Below are 17,410 nucleotides of genomic sequence, written 5' to 3' on the forward strand. Positions count from 1 at the left end.
CGAGAGTAGAATGCAACACGAAATAGCACACGTCATATAATAGACTAGGAATAATGTGCGAGTACGTAATCTAAAAAAACACAGAACGCATTTTCTTCAAATGTCTCCAAAAGGAGGAAAAAAGGGCCGGGACCCCCAGAATCGCAAAAGGGTCGGCGATTCCTTAGCCGGCCTTACATCTCGCCGAAGTGAGGACATCGAGTGTCCAGCCGTCAACGCACTAGGCCGATAGGGCTCCCCACTCTGTACCTGTCTCACTGAGCCCCCAACTCCGACGGGGTCGGTGTTTTTAACGGGCCGCCTCTTATTGATCTTCCTGGCGCACATGTCCGGAATGAGCATTCGGGCCAAGCGTAAAAACAAAAACCGTACTCGCACGTTGAAAAAACACAGTATGTGGCCCGCGGCGGGTACGTGCGCCGCGCGTCACATCTGAAGTAAACCTGCTCAATACCGTCCCCGGGATTACAAGAAAAATACACACGTCATAGGAATAGCCTAATCGCACTAAAAACAGCATGTGTCCCGCGGGGTACATAAGCCGCGCCACATGTCGGTCTCCCGGAGTGCTCCCGATCAGTCAGGAGCTCACCACGACGGTCTTGAGTTCTTCTCGCTTGCTCTGAGAACCGTTTAATTGTTGACGGAGACCTTTTTGTTGGCCTGCCGTGGCACCCATGATCGCTTCGGTTTCGTCCCTGTTAGCCTCGGTGCATTGGTCTCAGAACAGCGCTAGCAGCGAGCCGATGAAAATGTACTCGCATTAGTCCAACATAGCTTTACGTGCCGACGACGTCGTAGGTGTCATTTCTGCTGGTTATTGACTTTGTGATACCTATTATAACTGCGCGATGCGCATCGCGTTCTTAATCCATTTTAAATCCTACCATGTGTTTTACTTCTTCACAGCAAACAAGGCAAAAACTCTGCATTAATCATCAGCCGTCAGCTGATGACATCGACGAGCCGGCTGGCTGTGAATGAGCTAGAAATCAACCTCTTGTTTGATATTGATGGTATTCGGCGGCCACATTTGGTTCATTTTGCGATGTCTTTCAGAGAGACTTAACTTCAAAATGGCGGCACTTACCACGGTCTGATCAAAATGAATAATCTCCATATATGTGCGTACGCAACATGCCTATTCTGCTAGGGCTAAGCACAGTAAGGTGCATCCCCATATCAAAAATAGCTTGCTAAGAAATTCAAAATTTGATGGCCAGAATTCCTGGATTTTTTGTGCGGGAGCTAAACTCTAGGGGGGGGGGGGCATAATACTGCGTTATCATCCCCAAGAAATCCTGCATCTGCCCCTGCTGCTGGCAAGGTAATGATGATACGGCGTTCAGCCAACTTTTTAAGTAAGCCCAGAATGAGTCAGGTGGAGGCAGTTGGCGCCATCCGCTGTGGCGACGGGTGTGCTTAGTACAGCTGTGCAAGTGACACTCGCAGTGTTACGCTTGTGCAATGTGTTCCCTCAAAGCACAGTGTCATCTGTTAAAATGCCCTGATGTTGTGTGTTCCCTGTTTTGTCCTCGAAGATGTGTCGTAAAAGTAAGAATGAGACATAATTGTTTGCAACTTTAGCTGTGGCCGGGAAGGAAAGAACGCCAGGGTAGCCAGTTTTGCATGGTCTTGATCCTTGACCGTTTTTTTTTTTAGGTCGGGGGAGTGCGGATCGCATCCATTAATGGCAATATGATGCCCGTCTTGTGTTGTTTTTGTTTTTTGTTTTTTGTTTTTTGTTGGTTTTTTTGGTAAAAAAAGAATAACAGGGCATCCCAATGCTGACCTTTCATTGACTTGATTCAATGGAATGCATGTTCATGAATAATCTGAGTAGATTGACTCCTTGACAAAAGAGAGCAAAAATCGGAGCCCGGTGCTGAATTTCAATACAAACACGAAGCTACGCGCTCAGACACAGCGGTAGAAGGCCCCTGTCGCTCGTCTCCCCATCGCATGTGATTTTTGTATGGCAGGTCCTTCCCTCAGCAATGCTTGAGCCTGGTCGTCTCAGCATGGCTTATTACTGTAAAACATCCCCATGATATGAGGGCCTTCCATCTTTCATGACAGCGACTTCCCTGTCAGCGATCGAGACTTCTCTCTTCGTTACGAAGCCTGCTCTTTGTAACGGGGTCTTATCTTTTCGTGACGGGCCTACTCTCTTCATGACGAATCTGCTCTCTTTGTGGCGGGCCCTGGTCTCTTTGTGACGGGACCTCCTCCGTTCGTGATGGGGTCTCCTCTTTCCGTGGAAGGGCCCCTTTCTCGCGGCGGATTCCCGCTTTTCGCGAGGGATGTCTCCTCCCATCGCGAGGGTCAGCTCTCCTCGCGAAGGAGGCCTCCTCTCACGTGATGGGGGAAAAGCCTTCCGTTATGCCCATCTGACAGTGGTCATGCCCCTGGTCCACCCGTAGTTGTCTGCGCCCCCCCCCCCCCCTCCCCCTAAGTCCCGTCACAATGAGTCAGTCAGTATGGAATAGCCTTTCGCAAGGTGAATCTGTTTCCGGAACCAGGCGTATACCATGCAATTGAGCATACAGCCACGAACGTGCGATCGCGCACTGCGTAGGGAGACGGTCCAGCCCAGTTTTTTCGATGTACAACATGCAAATGTGGGTGGGGGAGACAAAAACCAAGTTGTCTTTCAAAATGATGGCAGGGTATCTGCAGGGGCGGGGGCGCTTTCACTACCAATGGCAGCAATGCGTCCTTCGTCATAACTCAACGCTGTGAAAATCGCTGCCACAGTGACGAAATTCTCTGACGAGATGGAGGGCGGGGGGGGGGGGGGAAGGCATGCTTACTTTGAACCATTTGCTCGGCATGCAACTTCATAGGGGCAATTAAAGACTGTCCGCCGTCGGAGGAGGGACGCCACTGTTTCACGCACTGCACTGTCGCCGCCGTATATATATATATATATATATATATATATATATATATATATATATATATATATATATGTATACGGCGGCGAGAGAGAGAGAGAGAGAGAGAGAGAGAGAGAGAGAGAGAGAGAGAGAGAGAGAGATATATATATATATATATATATATATATATATATATATATATATATATATATATATATGTCGCCGTTGTGTATAGCATATCTACGTAACGGCACGCATCACAACACACCTGAACGTTACAGCATAACAACAAAATAAACTTGCAGTCAACGATTTATGAATGTATTATACCACGTACTGCAATATTCAGCTGATATAAATGGCATAGATAGCTATGCGAGTATCACACTATATTACACCAAAGCTGAGTTACATCATAGAGAGGATATTTATCACTCCATCTGAATTATGGAAACGATCACAGATTGCAGTGTCACAGGGGTGTGGAAAATTTACTGCAATGTTCCAGATTTCGCTCAATACGCATGCTTATCTCATGCCTAATGAATTCAGTTGTCCATGGAAATCCTCGATTGTCATCACGACAAACAAAAACAGTGCCTTCTTCACTTCCGCATCAAGACAATCGCGCTTGCCAGACAGGAATAACTCGCGCTTCGCTCGTTTGACAACGCATATCAGCACGACCCATGGACGCACGCGTCACCTGCCTGCAACCGACACGTCACACACCTATCTGATGCATAATCTGGTATATCATGTCGTAACACAGCGTAACACGCTTCCCGCAGCCACCAGCCACTACCGAGCGTCCCAGCCCGGCCCATAACAGCCACGGTTGGGTAGTCTCCTCCCACAGTGCTGCTTTTGCGGTCTGCTGCGGGGCGAACTCCGTCCGTCACACACGCACATCCCGACGCAGTGCGACGCGAGAGGCGAGGCGAGCCCGGCCCGCTTCGCCAGGCGGACCCTGCCCGCTTCGCAAGGTGAGACAGACCCGCTTCGCCAGGCGGACCCCACCTGCTTCGTCATGCGAACCTGACTCACTTCGCCAGACGGACCCCACCCGCTTCGCCAGGCGGACCCGGCGCGCTTCGCGAGGCGGACTCAGTCCGCTTCGCAAGGCGAGGCAAACCCGCCGCGGGTGAGACGTCACACTCCGGGCGGAGGCGCGGCTCGGACGGAGATGTCCATCCACACAGGTTGCTGGGCGGGCCGCTGCCACGACACGGTGGGAGGCGAGGCGAGGCGTCACTGACCGGCACAACCCGCCAGGCGAGCCGTCACGGCTCGGGAAGCGAGGCCGAGCCGTCGGCGATCGTCTCCAGCGCGCGCACCGCCTGCCGCAGTGAGGTCACCGTCTCTTGCAGCCGCTCGCGTGAGCAGGTGAGCGTCAGCTCCCGAGCGGCGCCGTCAGACGGCAGCATTACGAACGTTACCTCGAAGTGCGGCCGGTTCGCGGCCGCGCCGGCCACGCTCGACTGTGGAGAGGGGGAGGGGGAGATGGAGTTCAGGCGGCGCCACTCGGCGGTGCGGGGTGGCACGAAGACGGCGGGAAATGCGGTAGAGCACGGAAGAGAGACGGTCATACGGCTGCGGGTTTGAACTTAAAGGTGTTTGTTGAAAACCCACATGATCCCTGTTAGTTTGCTGAAAAACTGAGTTATCCACTGCTGACCTGTGCAGCATTAGACTGACGACTGCGACTTGTTTTAACTGAAGTGGCGGCCTTAAAGTCATGAAGTACTGATCACGTCACATTAATGAAAGCATGATGTGAAGTGGCAACCTGACTTCAATGCTGTCCTGATAGATTCTTGACCTCTGCATCTCTGCAACCTCACTCACCCACTGTGACCCACCATGACCCCTTCTCACCTGCACCGTGACCACCTCGCGCCACCTGACGTCGACCAGCCGCGGCGGCTCATAGCCGACCCTTGCCAACAGTTGACGCGCCGCCGGCCGCGCCTGCGCCGCCAGTTCCAGCAGTGCGGTCCGCCGCTCGGCCGTCCAGCCGGCCTCCTCCAGCGTCGTAGCCAGCCGCGCCTCGCCCGCCGGGTCGGAGTCCGACGGCGAACGACGCACGTGCTCGACGAAGGTGGCCAGCAGGGCAGCGTGGCAGCGGTGCACCTGGTCAGCGGCCAGGTCTGGGCACTTCACCAGGAGTGCTGGGGGCACAGGGCATTGGTCAGGGACATGGGGCTGGAGGCTTGGTGTAAATGGACAACTGGGGGAGGTTTGGTGTAAATGGACAAAATTGTGTTGAAATTTACAACATGGTGATGCAGTCATCACAGCAGAAATATACAGGATATGGCCCTTGTGCATCACCATACAGGATATGGTGATGAACATGCAGCTTGACCTGAGAAACATTTGAGAAGTTCAAACACTGCTGGGCACATGGGCTTATCCTGGTTGGCGGACTCTGTAATGCTTCTACTGACATGTCTTTCTATATAACTCAAAAGAACCAATGATGGGTCAAGGTAGTAACAGGGCAACAATAGGAATAAAGGTATTGATTTCTCATTAATGGCACTAATTCTGTAAATTTGTCTCATGAGATATCAAGAAAACAGCAAGATATCCCAACCATTGACAGCTTACATGAGACATGTTCCCTCTTTGATGGATCTGTTCCATCCAGAACAGCCCGCTTCACAATAGCTTTGAAGGGCTTGTCGGACAATGTTGCAATAACTTTGAGCCCATCCAAGTGCTCCTCTGGTAGATCCATTGTTGCGTGACAAGTGAGACACCGTCAAAAAAGCAGCCTGAAAACAGAAAATATTTTTAGAGTGCTCAAAACATGCACATTTAGAGAAACACCTCAGGTTAATCGACCACACACAAACATTAACTGGGACTGGTATCAACCCCATGAGACGGCATTCTGACATTGTCATGTTCATGAGCAGAGGTAGAGCAACGCAGTTACAAGATCATGCATACTCTCCAAGTGCAATTTTCAAGACAGAATATGATATATTTCAAACGCACATCTCAACACGAAACCGACTGACCTGTCCATAACCACGACCCAAGCCTTTCCATGCCCAGCATTCAGTTCCAGGGTTACTTCGCCGGCTGTTTGCTCCGACTTCCATGCATGCGTCAAGCAGTACCCAATCGGATTGCAGCCTTTACGCAAATGAAACCTTTTGATTGGCTGTTTTGATGTGATATGCGAGTTTCAAGTCAGTGTTGGATGTCTTCATAATTTGTAAGAAATCTGGCGCCAGTGCGACCAAAACCAACGCGAATGTCATCAAAACGTTGGCCGCGGTAAACGCGGGCACCTGAAGTGCCCATAACGTTCGTGTGTTGGGGTCGGGGTGCGTGTCGGTGGGTCGTTTCCCTAGTGTACCCGATATTACCCTCCTGTTCGCTGCGAGCTGTCTGAAGGAAGGACAGGTGCGTTCATGCTCACGCACATTTGCAGCGTGTTTGGGATGGTGCTTTTACACCAAACTCGTGATGTGCAGCGAATCTATGTGACACATGTGTCGGGGGGGGGGGGGGGGGGGAATATTTGCAGACTAATGAGACCGAGCCACCTTTATTTGATCTCCTCATCATTCTAGTCTGTTTGCAATGTGGCATTCTGTGTATCTATTTAAGATCAGCATGAAAGCATTATGTTATTTTTTGTGCATTGTAAGTGAAGCTCTTGCTGAAAATTTATTGCTTAAAGTAACTTCCATTAAATGTACCAGAAGATACTCATTAATCAAAGTTTTCAAACAACCATTGGTTGATGAGCAAACAGTGGTCCGCTTAGCATGCTGTGTTATCCTGGAGAAATAAGGTAAATGGGTGCCAAGTTGACTGGAATGTAAATGTTACATGCCCATCTTGGCAAAGGAGATTGGCTGGAGACCTTCAGATCATAACCATTATTGCCCATTGCTGTCATCTTAGTCACAGGCTAGTATGGTCCCAAAGCACTGGTGTTCAAATTGCATGATGTTTAATCAGGATGCATGCAGGAGCTGGATCATCTGAACAACATCTGGCATGTTTTTATGCACAGCTAGTGGCATGTCCCTTAACAAGACTTTTAAGGATGATGGGAACTGGCAGGCTTGTGATGGATGCTTAGCATATGTTGCACTCTTGGATTTGCAATAAACCTTTTTTCTCTCTTTGATGCCAGCAACTTCTCAAAAGAACTACTGCTTAGTGTGCAGTCAGCTCCTAAGATGGACTGCATGCTTCCTAGCAGGACTAAAGCAAAGAATGTGTCTATTATAAGCAATCTGAGCATAATTTGGCTTCTGAACACTTAAGTTTATTATGAGTGGACTGCAAGGCTACTGATGCATTTACCAATATTCTGCATCAGGAGAATACCATTGCTGCTGTCACTGGGTTTTATTACAGACCACCTCACTACAATCATTGGTGCCTTCTTCAGGTGGCAGTGTTTGCATGCTGTCCCATTTCCCATGCATCCCTGCACTAAATCATTGGGGACACACTTGGTTTTGCATTTGCTGCAGGTGGTCTGAGACTGGGGCTAGGCTGTGAGATTTGTGGGGAATTTGGAGGGATTCATGGCTGTTTGGTCTTGTCGAACCACTGTGCACTGCACAGTCAAGGTGTGTTGTGCTGTCAAGGGCAATCAGAGTGCAATTCTCAAATGGTGGCTATCCCAGGCTTGAGGGTAATACTGGTCTGCTGGTCAGGCATGGAGCAGGCACAACACATGTGCTGACATTACTGAATATTTGTGTTTGTGACCTGGGTTAGGGTATGCCACGCTCAGGTCAGCTCAAGGGTGAGGGGTTGCTGCGCTCGGACCGGGGCTGGTTGTCAGCTGACTGTCTGTGGGTTTGAACTTCTGCCCGCGGGAGGGGCTTGGAAAGATGGCACCGAGGAGTTAACCCTCACCCTGATTCGCTGTTCTTCGTAGCGCGGACTGTTACGGCGGAGGGGGGGGGGGGGGTGATGCGACGTCCAAGATGCGAGCTCGGAAACGCCTCTTCTGACGACTATGTTGCTGGCGGAAGGGGCGTTTCCGAACTTAAAAGATAGAGCTTGACTTAAAACACCAGTGGATTGGTGTCAAGGAGATTTCGTGATTCGTGCTATTTGGTATATTGTTAGGTCAATAATTGGATCCCATATGGCAAGCCGCGGGTAGAATTTGCTGGAAAATCACACTTAAGCATTACAGCATCGCGACTACCGAACCATGTTATTTGGCGACAGGCATCTTAAACAGGCGTGTTCCTCGTTCAGTTGTGAGTATAATGGTGTATAGTTTGAGGTGCTCCGAGCACACGCTCGTCATGTATGACTCCGTTAATTTATCAATGTCTGTCTGCCGCTCGCGCCGGCCGTAGATCGCCGGGTAGCGTTAATCAAAAACTGCCGCTGCTCCGAAACCACAAAAGGTAGGAACATGTTTTTGGTGTCCAAACACGCGCATTGGATGCCCCATAGCCTGGCGATAATTTGGGCGGCATTGCACAACATACTGAAGAGGTATCCTAAAAAAACAAACTTGGTGGGTTGCATCCCCTTATCAGTGCGAGGCGTAACGTTCGCGGACCTGGTCAGTAATGTTCGCTGTCACTCCGCCTCTGTTGGCCGAAAGATCACCGCCGAAATGGCAACGGACAGCCGTGGCGTCGTACCTCTCCGTCCGAGATGGCATGCCTCCTCCCTCCCACCATGCGTAAACATAGCGGGGCTAGTCGTACACCCTGTGACCTTACGCGACCGTATCCGGGCTATGGGTGACAGGACTCGATGTAGAGCTTTTGGACTGGGCGGTGTGCCGCGGCTTGCGATGGAAACTGTTTTGCTGTCGTAGGACCTCACTCGCTTCATCTAACCAATAATTATTTCATCACTTGCGTTTTTTTCCTGTTCGTGAAAGATAGCTTTAGCTCTTGTCATTGACAAGTCTGGTCGTCATCACGCCACCGCCAATTGTACGCTGACATCAATGTATATCTGCGGGCGAAAACACGAGAAGGTTGCCTGTTGGCAGGAAAATGCAGATGTATATCCCTTGCCTCCAGTAACAACACGAGCTCACCATGTCGCTGGCGGAGGAGCTGCTGGCCGATCTGGAGGAGGGTGACGGCGCCGACGAGCTGCCGGAGGCGCCGAGCGCGCTGCCCGTCATCCGGGAGGAGAAGATGGAGATGGATGACCCGTGCGCTCCAGAGGGTCCGTTCGGCCGGGAGCGTGACGTTCGCTTTGAACGCGCCCAATGTCTGCATGCATTGAGAAACTGCGAGCTTTGTTTGTGTGGTGGAACTGAGGTGATGTGCACAGTTTCCACTGATGACAGGTGATGATGTTTTAGAGTACCTTGAAGATCACCTGTCTTAAAAATCGCAGACTGCATTTTTTAACACTGCACATGAGCGGTTTTGGGCTCAGGCGGTGGCATGAACAAAGGTCATCGCGTACACCATGAACTTATCGTCCGAGAAACATTGTCACGACGCGCCTGTTCGACTCTTGTGTTGGACGGCTTGTTTTAGGCTGGGCCGGTTTCTTGCCGTGATGTGACATGTCCAAATGTTTTCATCTTTGGCGCCATCCGTCTCCACCTTCGTTCAGACTGTCTGCCTTCCCACTGGCCGGTCCAGCTGGCTTGACCCTCCGTGTTTAGTTTGTCGCGAGCGTCACGAATCAAGCATCGTTGCCGCCAGAGGCCTTCAGGAGGATCCACGATTCGCAAGGGCAGTCACGTGTAGCGGGCAGTTGTGCTAGACGAGCGGCATCGGCTGACGCCGACGTCTGTCCTCAGCACCCGACGGCGCCGCGGTCCACTCGCTGCTGAAGTTGGCCGGCTCTGCCCGGCTGGAGGACATGATGCAGGCCGTGGAGAAGTTCTTCGCCAAGGTGCTGCAGCCGCCTGAGCGCGTGCAACGTCTTGATCTGGCCGTGGACGCAATTACTTCGTGAATGTTATCCGGTTCCGTTTCTGTTTTGGTGGCATTTTATGTGGGCAAAAGACAAAAATACTGCAATCTCAGTAAGAGTTGCTGGGTTCCAGACCCCACTGACCCCATTGGTGGTGACGCTCATGCATTTGACCTTGCTGGACCGTGTCAGTTGAGCTGTGCGCGGGGGTGGTGCACTTCGAAAGGTCCTGGTTGTGATGCTGCTAGCTTATGAGGCCGTGGCCTAGCCTTATGAGCGAAATTTATTTGTAGTTTGTGCTCATGTGGCGCAACCTATTGCACGGTGCAGGGCGGGGAGTTTGACTCGCCCGACGTGGTCTGGGCATCAGAGAGCTGGCATGGCGAAGTGTATTACCGCTTCGCTGCCCCGCTGCCGGTCCTGCCAAAGGCCTTCGTCATTTGCGATTTCCCCGCGCCGGACTTCTGTGGTGTTTTTGCTGTGTGCTTGCTGCGGTCCGACTTGACCGCACCGGCTTGTGCTCGGTTCTGACGCATCACTACACGCGCCGTGATGCCGGCTGGTCACCGTGTCTTCGGCCCCCTATCCCGTGACCCCGCTGGTCTGCGGACGGGCGATGGTGTGTGAGCCGCCGCCTCCTCCCCTGCGACCTCGACTTGACCCGTGCTTGGCGATCAGGAGCGGCGAGCCGAGGACATGGTGGGACCGGTGGAGGCTGACCCCGAGTACCAGCTGATCGTGGAGGTCAACCTGATGGCGGCCGAATTCGACACGGAGATCGGTGAGTTCAAATCCCGGGACAGGATTTTTATGGACAAGCAGGACGGGCTTTTCACCCCACCCCTCGTCGCCTGGTCGCGTGGGCTTTACATGCAGACTGCCACGTGGCTCGGCGTCGCCTACGTTTAACCCCCGGCTGCCTGCGTCGCCGCAGGCATCATCCACAAGTACTGCAAGGACCTGTATGGCCGCCGGTTCCCCGAGCTTGACTCGCTGGTGGTGGCGCCACTCGACTACATGCTGACCGCGCGCGAGCTGGGCAACGACCTGGAGCGCGTCAAGAACAACGACCAGCTGCAGCAGCTACTGACCCAGGCCACCATCATGGTGGTGTCCGTCACCGCCTCCACCACGCAGGGGTACGGCGTGCCGAGTCGGTCTGCCCGGGACGCCTCGCAGGGGATGGTGGGCGCGTGTGCACGCCGGCGGGGATACGCTTTTGGGGATGTGGATGGATGTTAGCCCTGGTTCAGGCTGTGTTGTTCATCGTGACGGACGATTCAACTGCCCACAGTGCTTGAAGTCATGTGCGTAGTTTTTATCTTCACCAAACCAGCGGCTGTGTTTTAGTTATGCAGCGTTGGTGATGTCATAATGCTGACCGATGCGTTTGGGAATGTCCGTGGGTAAAGTTCGCGTCGTTCCTGTTTGTTGGGTCTCCGATGATGCGACGTGCTGACGGGCGGATTCCCGGAATCTGGTGTCGATTCCCTGAATCCGGTGTCACTTCCCTGAATCCGGCGTCGATTTCCTTAATCCGGTATCGATTCTCTAAAGCCGGCGTCGATTCCCCAAATCTGGTGTCATTTCCCTTCCCCTGTTGATTCCCTGAATCCGGTGTCGATTCCCTGGATCCAGTGTCACTTCCCTGAATCCAATGCCGCTTCCCTGAATCCGGTGCCACTTCCCTGAATCCGGTCTCGATTCCTTGAATCCGCCGTCGATTCCCAGAATCCGGTAATGATTCTCTAAAGCCGGTGTCTATTCCCTAAATCCGGTGTTACTTCCCGGAATCCGGTGTCGACCCTCGGAATCCGTTATCGGTTTTCTAAGGCCGGTGTCGATTCCCTAAATTTGGTGTTGATTCCCTGGATTTGATGTCGGTGCCCTGAGTTTAGTGTCGATTCCCTGAATCCGGTGTCAGTTCCCTAAATTCAGTGCCTTCCCTAAATTTGGTGTCGATTCCCTGGCCCCGGTATCGATTCTCTGAAACCGGTGTAGATTTCCTGAAGCCGTTATCGATTCCATGAATGCGGTGTCGGTTCCCTGGATCCAGCGTCGCTTCCCTAAATTCGTTGTCGATTCCCTAAATCCGATGTCACTTTCCTGAGTCCGGTATGATTCTCTGAAGCCGGTGTCGATCCCCTGAACGCGGCGTAGTTGGCCGTCTGACCGGCTGCCGGCGGTGTGGTGGGCCGTCTGACCGACTGCCGGCGGTGGGCCCACCCAACAAGCGCAGTCAAGCCAGGCGGGCACCACGTGGCCCGCACCCGACACATCTCTGTACTGACTCATTGGCGTCGGTCCGAGTCATCTGTCTGAAATTGATGACCTGTCGTAGCATGACTTAGGCAGACCTTATTCGACCCGAGTTGGCTGCTGTGAGAATTCGTCCCCACTTGCGATGACTTCCACCCGAACCCGACCTCGCACAGCAGTCGGAATCATATGACCTGACCTGACCTGACCTGACCTCGCCTCACCTCACCTCACTTTACCTCACCTCACCTCACCTCACCTCACCTCACCTCACCTCACCTCACCTCACCTCACCTCACCCCACCTCACCGCACCTCACCTCACCTCACCTTACTGAGTCTTTGCTCGAAGCTAACCCGTCCCAGTTGGTAGAGGTCCATAACTTGACTTGACGCTATCTGACCTGACCTGGCATTGGTGAACCTGTGCGAGAGCCTGACACGACTTGGTGGGTTGAATTCTGTGATACGATTTCACATGCCCGACAACACCTTTTGCTGAGCTACGGAGCCTGACCTGGCCTGGATGGTGGGTCGTCGATCTGACCTGAGTTGACCTCTTTCAGTGAGCCATTGCCGAGACCACTGCAGCAGCAGGTTGAAACCAGGGACCTGAAATGAGCTGGTCTGACCTTGTCTTACCTACATTGACATGATCTGTCCTGACCTGACGTGATCTGACTCCAGTAAGCCGCTACCCAAGGTTGACCTGGCACGGTCGACAGACACCCCTGACCTGACATGACCTCACTGCAGTGAGCCGCTACCCGAGGCTGACCTGGTGCGACTGGTGGAGGCCTGTGACCTGGCGCTGGAGCTGAACCAGAAGAAGCAGCGCATCTACGAGTACATCGAGTCCCGCATGGGTTTCATCGCACCAAACCTGTCGGCCGTGGTGGGGGCGGCCACCGCCGCCAAGCTCATGGGTACGGACCCGGCGCAGGTCGGCCGGCGGCGAGGCCGGAGTCCGCCGATTACGGCTGGCATGCTAAGGCCCCGGGGGAGGGGGAGGGGGCGGCTGGTCACCTTTGCGTCACCTCGTGTAAGGCTTGAGTCGGTGGGAGCGAGGGGGGGGGGCGTTATGGCCTGTGGCGTGGGCAGAGAAATGGTGATCTCCGCGAACTTGCGATGGGTTAGTGAGGCGCTGTTTTGGGCCGCAGTGGCACCGCAGTCGTCTGAACAGTAACTTTAACGGGTTGTGCCGCATATCCCACATCGCCCGCACGTAGGACCCCAGCGGCTGACGCCTGGACACTGGGCGGGTTAGCCGGACGTTGCTGATGCTGCTGATGATGTTGATGGTGGTGCTGATCATGATGGTGATGGCGGTGGTGGTGTTGTTGATGTTTATGATGATGTAGTTGATGATGGTGGTGACGCTGATGATCATGATGGCGATAATGATGTTGATGCTGATGATGATGCAGCTGCCCCTCTCCCGGACAGGCGTAGCCGGAGGCCTGACGGCCCTCTCCAAGATGCCGGCCTGCAACATCATGCTGGTGGGAGCGGAGAAGCGGAGCCTCTCCGGCTTCTCACAGGCCAACGTGCTGCCACACACCGGCTTCATCTACTACTCGCAGCTGGTCCAGGAGCTGCCGCCCGTGAGTGGCCGGGTGGACGAAGGCATCGGTTTGGGGCCGAGAAATCCGCGGTTCGATTCCCAGCGCGGGTAACTTTCGGTTTCCGTGAGGGGTGTTGACGCTTGTGGCCTGAATAACTGTATGCACCGACAGGCGATTACTCCATTATCGCGAGAGGTGAGGGCTACGTTGACATCGGCTGCCTAATCCGCCTGGTGGCTCAGGGAGGGAACAACTAGAATTTTTGTTTTACTTTTTTATCTGTGCCGGCCTGACGGGCTGCCTTATAAAACTGCATTTGTTTTATGCACAATGGCAATATTGAACTCTGCTTCTTCACTGAAAAGCGACCGCAAGCGATCGTGGACGTGTCAGGTGCAGCACCTGCAGTCTGTGGTATGTTCGCCCGTGGATGACCTGTCGTCCTCGATAATTCGTGTAATGTCACCCGTGTCGCGGCTCTCCGTGACCCGTCACGTATGACCCGTCACTCCCGTAACACGCGTGACGCGCGCGACCTGACCTGACTTGCCCTGATCGGGACGGCAGGACCTGCGCCGCAAGACGGCGCGCGTGGTGTCGGCCAAGGTGGCGCTGGCGGCGCGCGTCGACAGCTTCCACGAGTGCCCGTCGGGCCACGTGGGCCGCAGCCTCCGGGAAGATATTGAGAAGAAGCTGGACAAGATGCAGGTGGGCTGACAGAGGGCTGGTGGGGCGGTGCTGGGGACTGGGGCCGGGATTTGGGCTGGGGCCGGGCCGAGTCGGGGTCGGGGCCGGGGCCGGGGCCGGGGCCGGGGCCGGGGCCGGGACCGGGGCCGGGGCCGGGGCTGGGTCTGGCCTGGGAGGAAGGCGGGCTGCTGGAGCGGAGTTCGCACTGCCGTGCTTTCGTCATCATTGGGGCCTTGCGACGCACTCAAATGCTGAGGTCGTGTGGCGTCGCCGTCTCGCTCTGGCGGGAAGGGCGTGCACGGCGGGAATCGAACCCCGCTTTTCTGGTTTCCCAAACGCGCAGCTTACTACCTGTGCAGGTCGTGAAGCCGCCTCCTGATGGGTATGGCTGGGACCGAGAGCATGACATGTCTCGCAGAGTTGAACCGCGAGGCAGTGGCACGGACCTGTGCATGATGACTGACTCAGCCCCAGCCCATGTCGCGGTGCCCGCCTCCGGTAAGAGCGTCTAGGCGCGTTTGTGATTATAACGATGACAAGACTGCCTCTGGCGCCTTTCTTGAGCCAGTGGCTGTCATTGCGCGCTGGAACTGCGATCTGGTGACTCTGACTCTGACTTTGTCCCGCGCTGCGTTGCAGGAGCCGCCTCCGGTGAAGGCGGTGAAGCCGCTGCCGGCGCCCATCGACATGCCGGGCAAAAGACGCGGCGGCAAGCGCGTGCGCAAGATGAAGGAGCGCTACGCCGTCACCGAGATGAGGAAGCAGGCCAACCGCATGACCTTTGGAGAGGTGAGACGCCCCTCCAGGCTGAACCAGGCCGAAGAGTGGAGTGTAGGGCTCAGGCGTCGTAGACGTTTTGGACGAGGCGGAACGAAGTATGCCCCGTTCACCTTAGTTTGTTACGCTGAACTTTTGAAAAGGATGTGCTGGTTGGAGACCTGTGGGCTGTATGTCAAGAAGGATCACTGTCGCTCCGCCTTGTACATGGTTGAATGTCAGCACGGATTGACATACGCCCTGGGTCTGAACCCATCGATTCCAATCGTTTCGGGTAGGCTGGACGCAAAATTGACGTGAACCACGCTGTCCAACATGCTCTGGAGGCTGTCACATATTCGCGGGACATCACCACCGGCGTCATCAGAACACCGAACCCAACTAAGCGCTCACAGCACGTGACAACCAAAGTGCTGGGCGACATCACCTCCCCGACTGACTGCTCGTTGACCCGGCGTCGCCGTCGGCGGCCGCACCTGACCTGTTGGGCGTGGCCCCCACCGTCAGATCGAGGACGACGCGTACCAGGAGGACCTGGGCTACACGCGCGGCAACATCGGCAAGGGCGGCACGGGCCGCATCCGCGCAGCGCAGATCGACGAGAAGACCAAGGTCGGTCACGGGAGTCGGGCGGGGGCGGGGACGGTCTCTGACTGTCCCTTGTGGTCTGGAGTACAAGTCTCCCAGTCTTCTGCCGGTCTCTGTCCCGTGTGGTCTGGAGTACAAGTCTCCCAGTCTTCTGCCGGTCCCTGATTGTCCGGTGTGGTCTGGAGTACAAGTCTCCCAGTCTTCTGCCGGCCTCTGACTGCTCCGTGTGGTCTGGAGTGCTGGTCTCCCAGTCTGCTAGTTTCTGACTGCCCCGTGTGGTTTCGAGCCTCCCAGTCTTCTGACAGTCTCCGACTGTCCCGTATGATCACAGGTACGAATCTCCAAGACCCTGCAGAAGAGTCTGCAGCGACAGCAGAACTACGGCGGCACAACGACCGTCAAGAAACACGTGGCTGGCACGGCTTCCAGCGTGGCCTTTACACCGCTTCAGGTCAGTGGCTGGTTCAGGTCAGATCAGGTCTGGTCAGGTCAGGTCATAGGCCGGAGAGGCTGTGCGAGGCGTCGTGAGAGTCGGGTGAGGGGCCGCGATGTCAGCTCAAGGCAGATCACGGGTCGGATTGGGTCAGGAGACCCCGGGGTGTGGTGGACTGGTGCCAGGTCAGGAGACCCCGGGGTGTGGCATCGGTGGTCGCTGAGTCCAGTTGCTGGTTAGCGTGCAGCCCAGTGACGGTGTCCACGCGGTCTGTTTTGTGAGATCCGAGAGCCGAGCAGCGGTCCCGTAGCGGCCCCTGGCCATGTGACCCGTGACCTGACCGTGTGACCTGACCATATGACCTGTGACCTGACCTGTGACCTAACCGTGTGATCTCTCCCTGGCAGGGGCTCGAGATCGTCAACCCGCAGGCGGCTGAGAAGAAGGTGTCCGAAGATAACGCCCGCTACTTCTCAAGCGTCGCCTCCTTCGCCAAGGTGGAGCGCGACTGAACGTTCGGGTCACCCCCTGACCTGAGGTCACAGGCACGCCTCCGGCAGGTGACCTGAGGTCACCGCGGGCCGCGGGTCCGTACACTGCCCGGCTCAATGGGCAGAGGTCGATGGCTTCCTTCCGGGTGTGGCGCGATGGCGGCGGGGCCGGGCCGCACGCAGCGGGTACGCGCGTGACCGGCAGGGCCTCCGGAAGCACCCGGGGCCCCCTGCAGAGGCCTCGGGGGATAGCCTGAAGACAGGCGTGTGGCGTGTGGGCCCATAACTTGAGAGCGCTGGAGCCCACGTGAACAAGACAAGGCAATGCAAGACACGACACGGCACCGTGAGGACGGGGAACGTGGGCGTAATGCCCGTCGGCGGGGTATCGTAGCTCTACCTCCGCGGAGCTCGGCTATTCGTCCATGCCCCTGGCGTCGACTTCTGTTGTGGACTTGTCGTGGCTCCCGCCTGCGGCAAGTGCACGCGCCTGGACCTCACCACCGCCGCATGGCTGTGTGGAGACGGCGGCTCCGCACCGCGCGGTGTCTCGTTGGCTCCCCCATCACAGCGGCCGCGAGCGGCTAAAATACCCGGCCGAGGTGTGACCGCCGCCTCGGTGTTGGCGGGGTCGTCCCGGCCACCCGCCCGCCGGCGGCCGGGACTGCCCGTGTCCGCCGGGGCGGTGGAAGCGTCTCGCGTGCGGCCCCCCCAGCCGGGCGGGCGCGCGGCGTCTGGGCGGCTCTCTCCTGGCTCTCGTGGCTCTCGTGGCTCTCTCCTCATGTGTGTGACTACTCCATCAGGTGCGGTGATGTGCTGAGACCGCGCTTGGTCCGGA

The 17,410-nt window shown here is 55.3% G+C and overlaps 2 protein-coding genes across 2 annotated transcripts; one reads left to right on the top strand and one right to left on the bottom strand.

Moving 5' to 3' along the window:
* Nucleotides 1-3,194: 3,194 nt before the first annotated feature.
* On the bottom strand, nt 3,195-6,053 carry LOC119113966 (uncharacterized). Its single transcript, XM_037238205.1, has 4 exons — nt 5,909-6,053; nt 5,493-5,659; nt 4,758-5,050; nt 3,195-4,360 (listed from the first exon to the last, which is right to left on the bottom strand). Exons 2-4 carry the CDS (start codon nt 5,620-5,622, stop codon nt 4,163-4,165), a joined length of 621 nt encoding a protein of 206 aa, XP_037094100.1. The 5' UTR covers nt 5,623-5,659; nt 5,909-6,053; the 3' UTR covers nt 3,195-4,162.
* Nucleotides 6,054-6,171: 118 nt separating this feature from the next.
* Nucleotides 6,172-17,163, top strand: LOC119113967 (U4/U6 small nuclear ribonucleoprotein Prp31). Its single transcript, XM_037238206.1, has 12 exons — nt 6,172-6,299; nt 8,918-9,068; nt 9,658-9,752; nt 10,452-10,554; nt 10,708-10,912; nt 12,788-12,957; nt 13,478-13,635; nt 14,164-14,304; nt 14,923-15,072; nt 15,568-15,672; nt 15,980-16,099; nt 16,489-17,163. The coding sequence occupies exons 2-12, from the start codon at nt 8,936-8,938 to the stop codon at nt 16,591-16,593; spliced, it is 1,485 nt and encodes a 494-aa protein (XP_037094101.1). The 5' UTR covers nt 6,172-6,299; nt 8,918-8,935; the 3' UTR covers nt 16,594-17,163.
* Nucleotides 17,164-17,410: the final 247 nt, after the last annotated feature.

The sequence above is a fragment of the Pollicipes pollicipes genome, unplaced genomic scaffold, assembly GCF_011947565.3.
Source record: "Pollicipes pollicipes isolate AB1234 unplaced genomic scaffold, Ppol_2.1 Scaffold_7262;HRSCAF=8765_pilon_pilon_pilon, whole genome shotgun sequence".
NCBI lineage: Eukaryota > Metazoa > Arthropoda > Thecostraca > Pollicipedomorpha > Pollicipedidae > Pollicipes > Pollicipes pollicipes.

What these genes read in the sequence shown, in the direction of transcription:
- LOC119113966 (XM_037238205.1), bottom strand. Translation starts at nt 5,622, where the DNA reads ATGGATCTACCAGAGGAGCACTTGGATGGGCTCAAAGTTATTGCAACA. An exon ending in AAAGAGGGAACATGTCTCAT is followed by an intron (nt 5,051 to 5,492) that starts GTAAGCTGTCAA and finishes CTGTGCCCCCAG; the next exon opens with CACTCCTGGTGAAGTGCCCA. An exon ending in GCGAGGTGGTCACGGTGCAG is followed by an intron (nt 4,361 to 4,757) that starts GTGAGAAGGGGT and finishes CCCTCTCCACAG; the next exon opens with TCGAGCGTGGCCGGCGCGGC.
- LOC119113967 (XM_037238206.1), top strand. Translation starts at nt 8,936, where the DNA reads ATGTCGCTGGCGGAGGAGCTGCTGGCCGATCTGGAGGAGGGTGACGGC. An exon ending in TGGAGAAGTTCTTCGCCAAG is followed by an intron (nt 9,753 to 10,451) that starts GTGCTGCAGCCG and finishes CTTGGCGATCAG; the next exon opens with GAGCGGCGAGCCGAGGACAT. An exon ending in CGAATTCGACACGGAGATCG is followed by an intron (nt 10,555 to 10,707) that starts GTGAGTTCAAAT and finishes GCGTCGCCGCAG; the next exon opens with GCATCATCCACAAGTACTGC.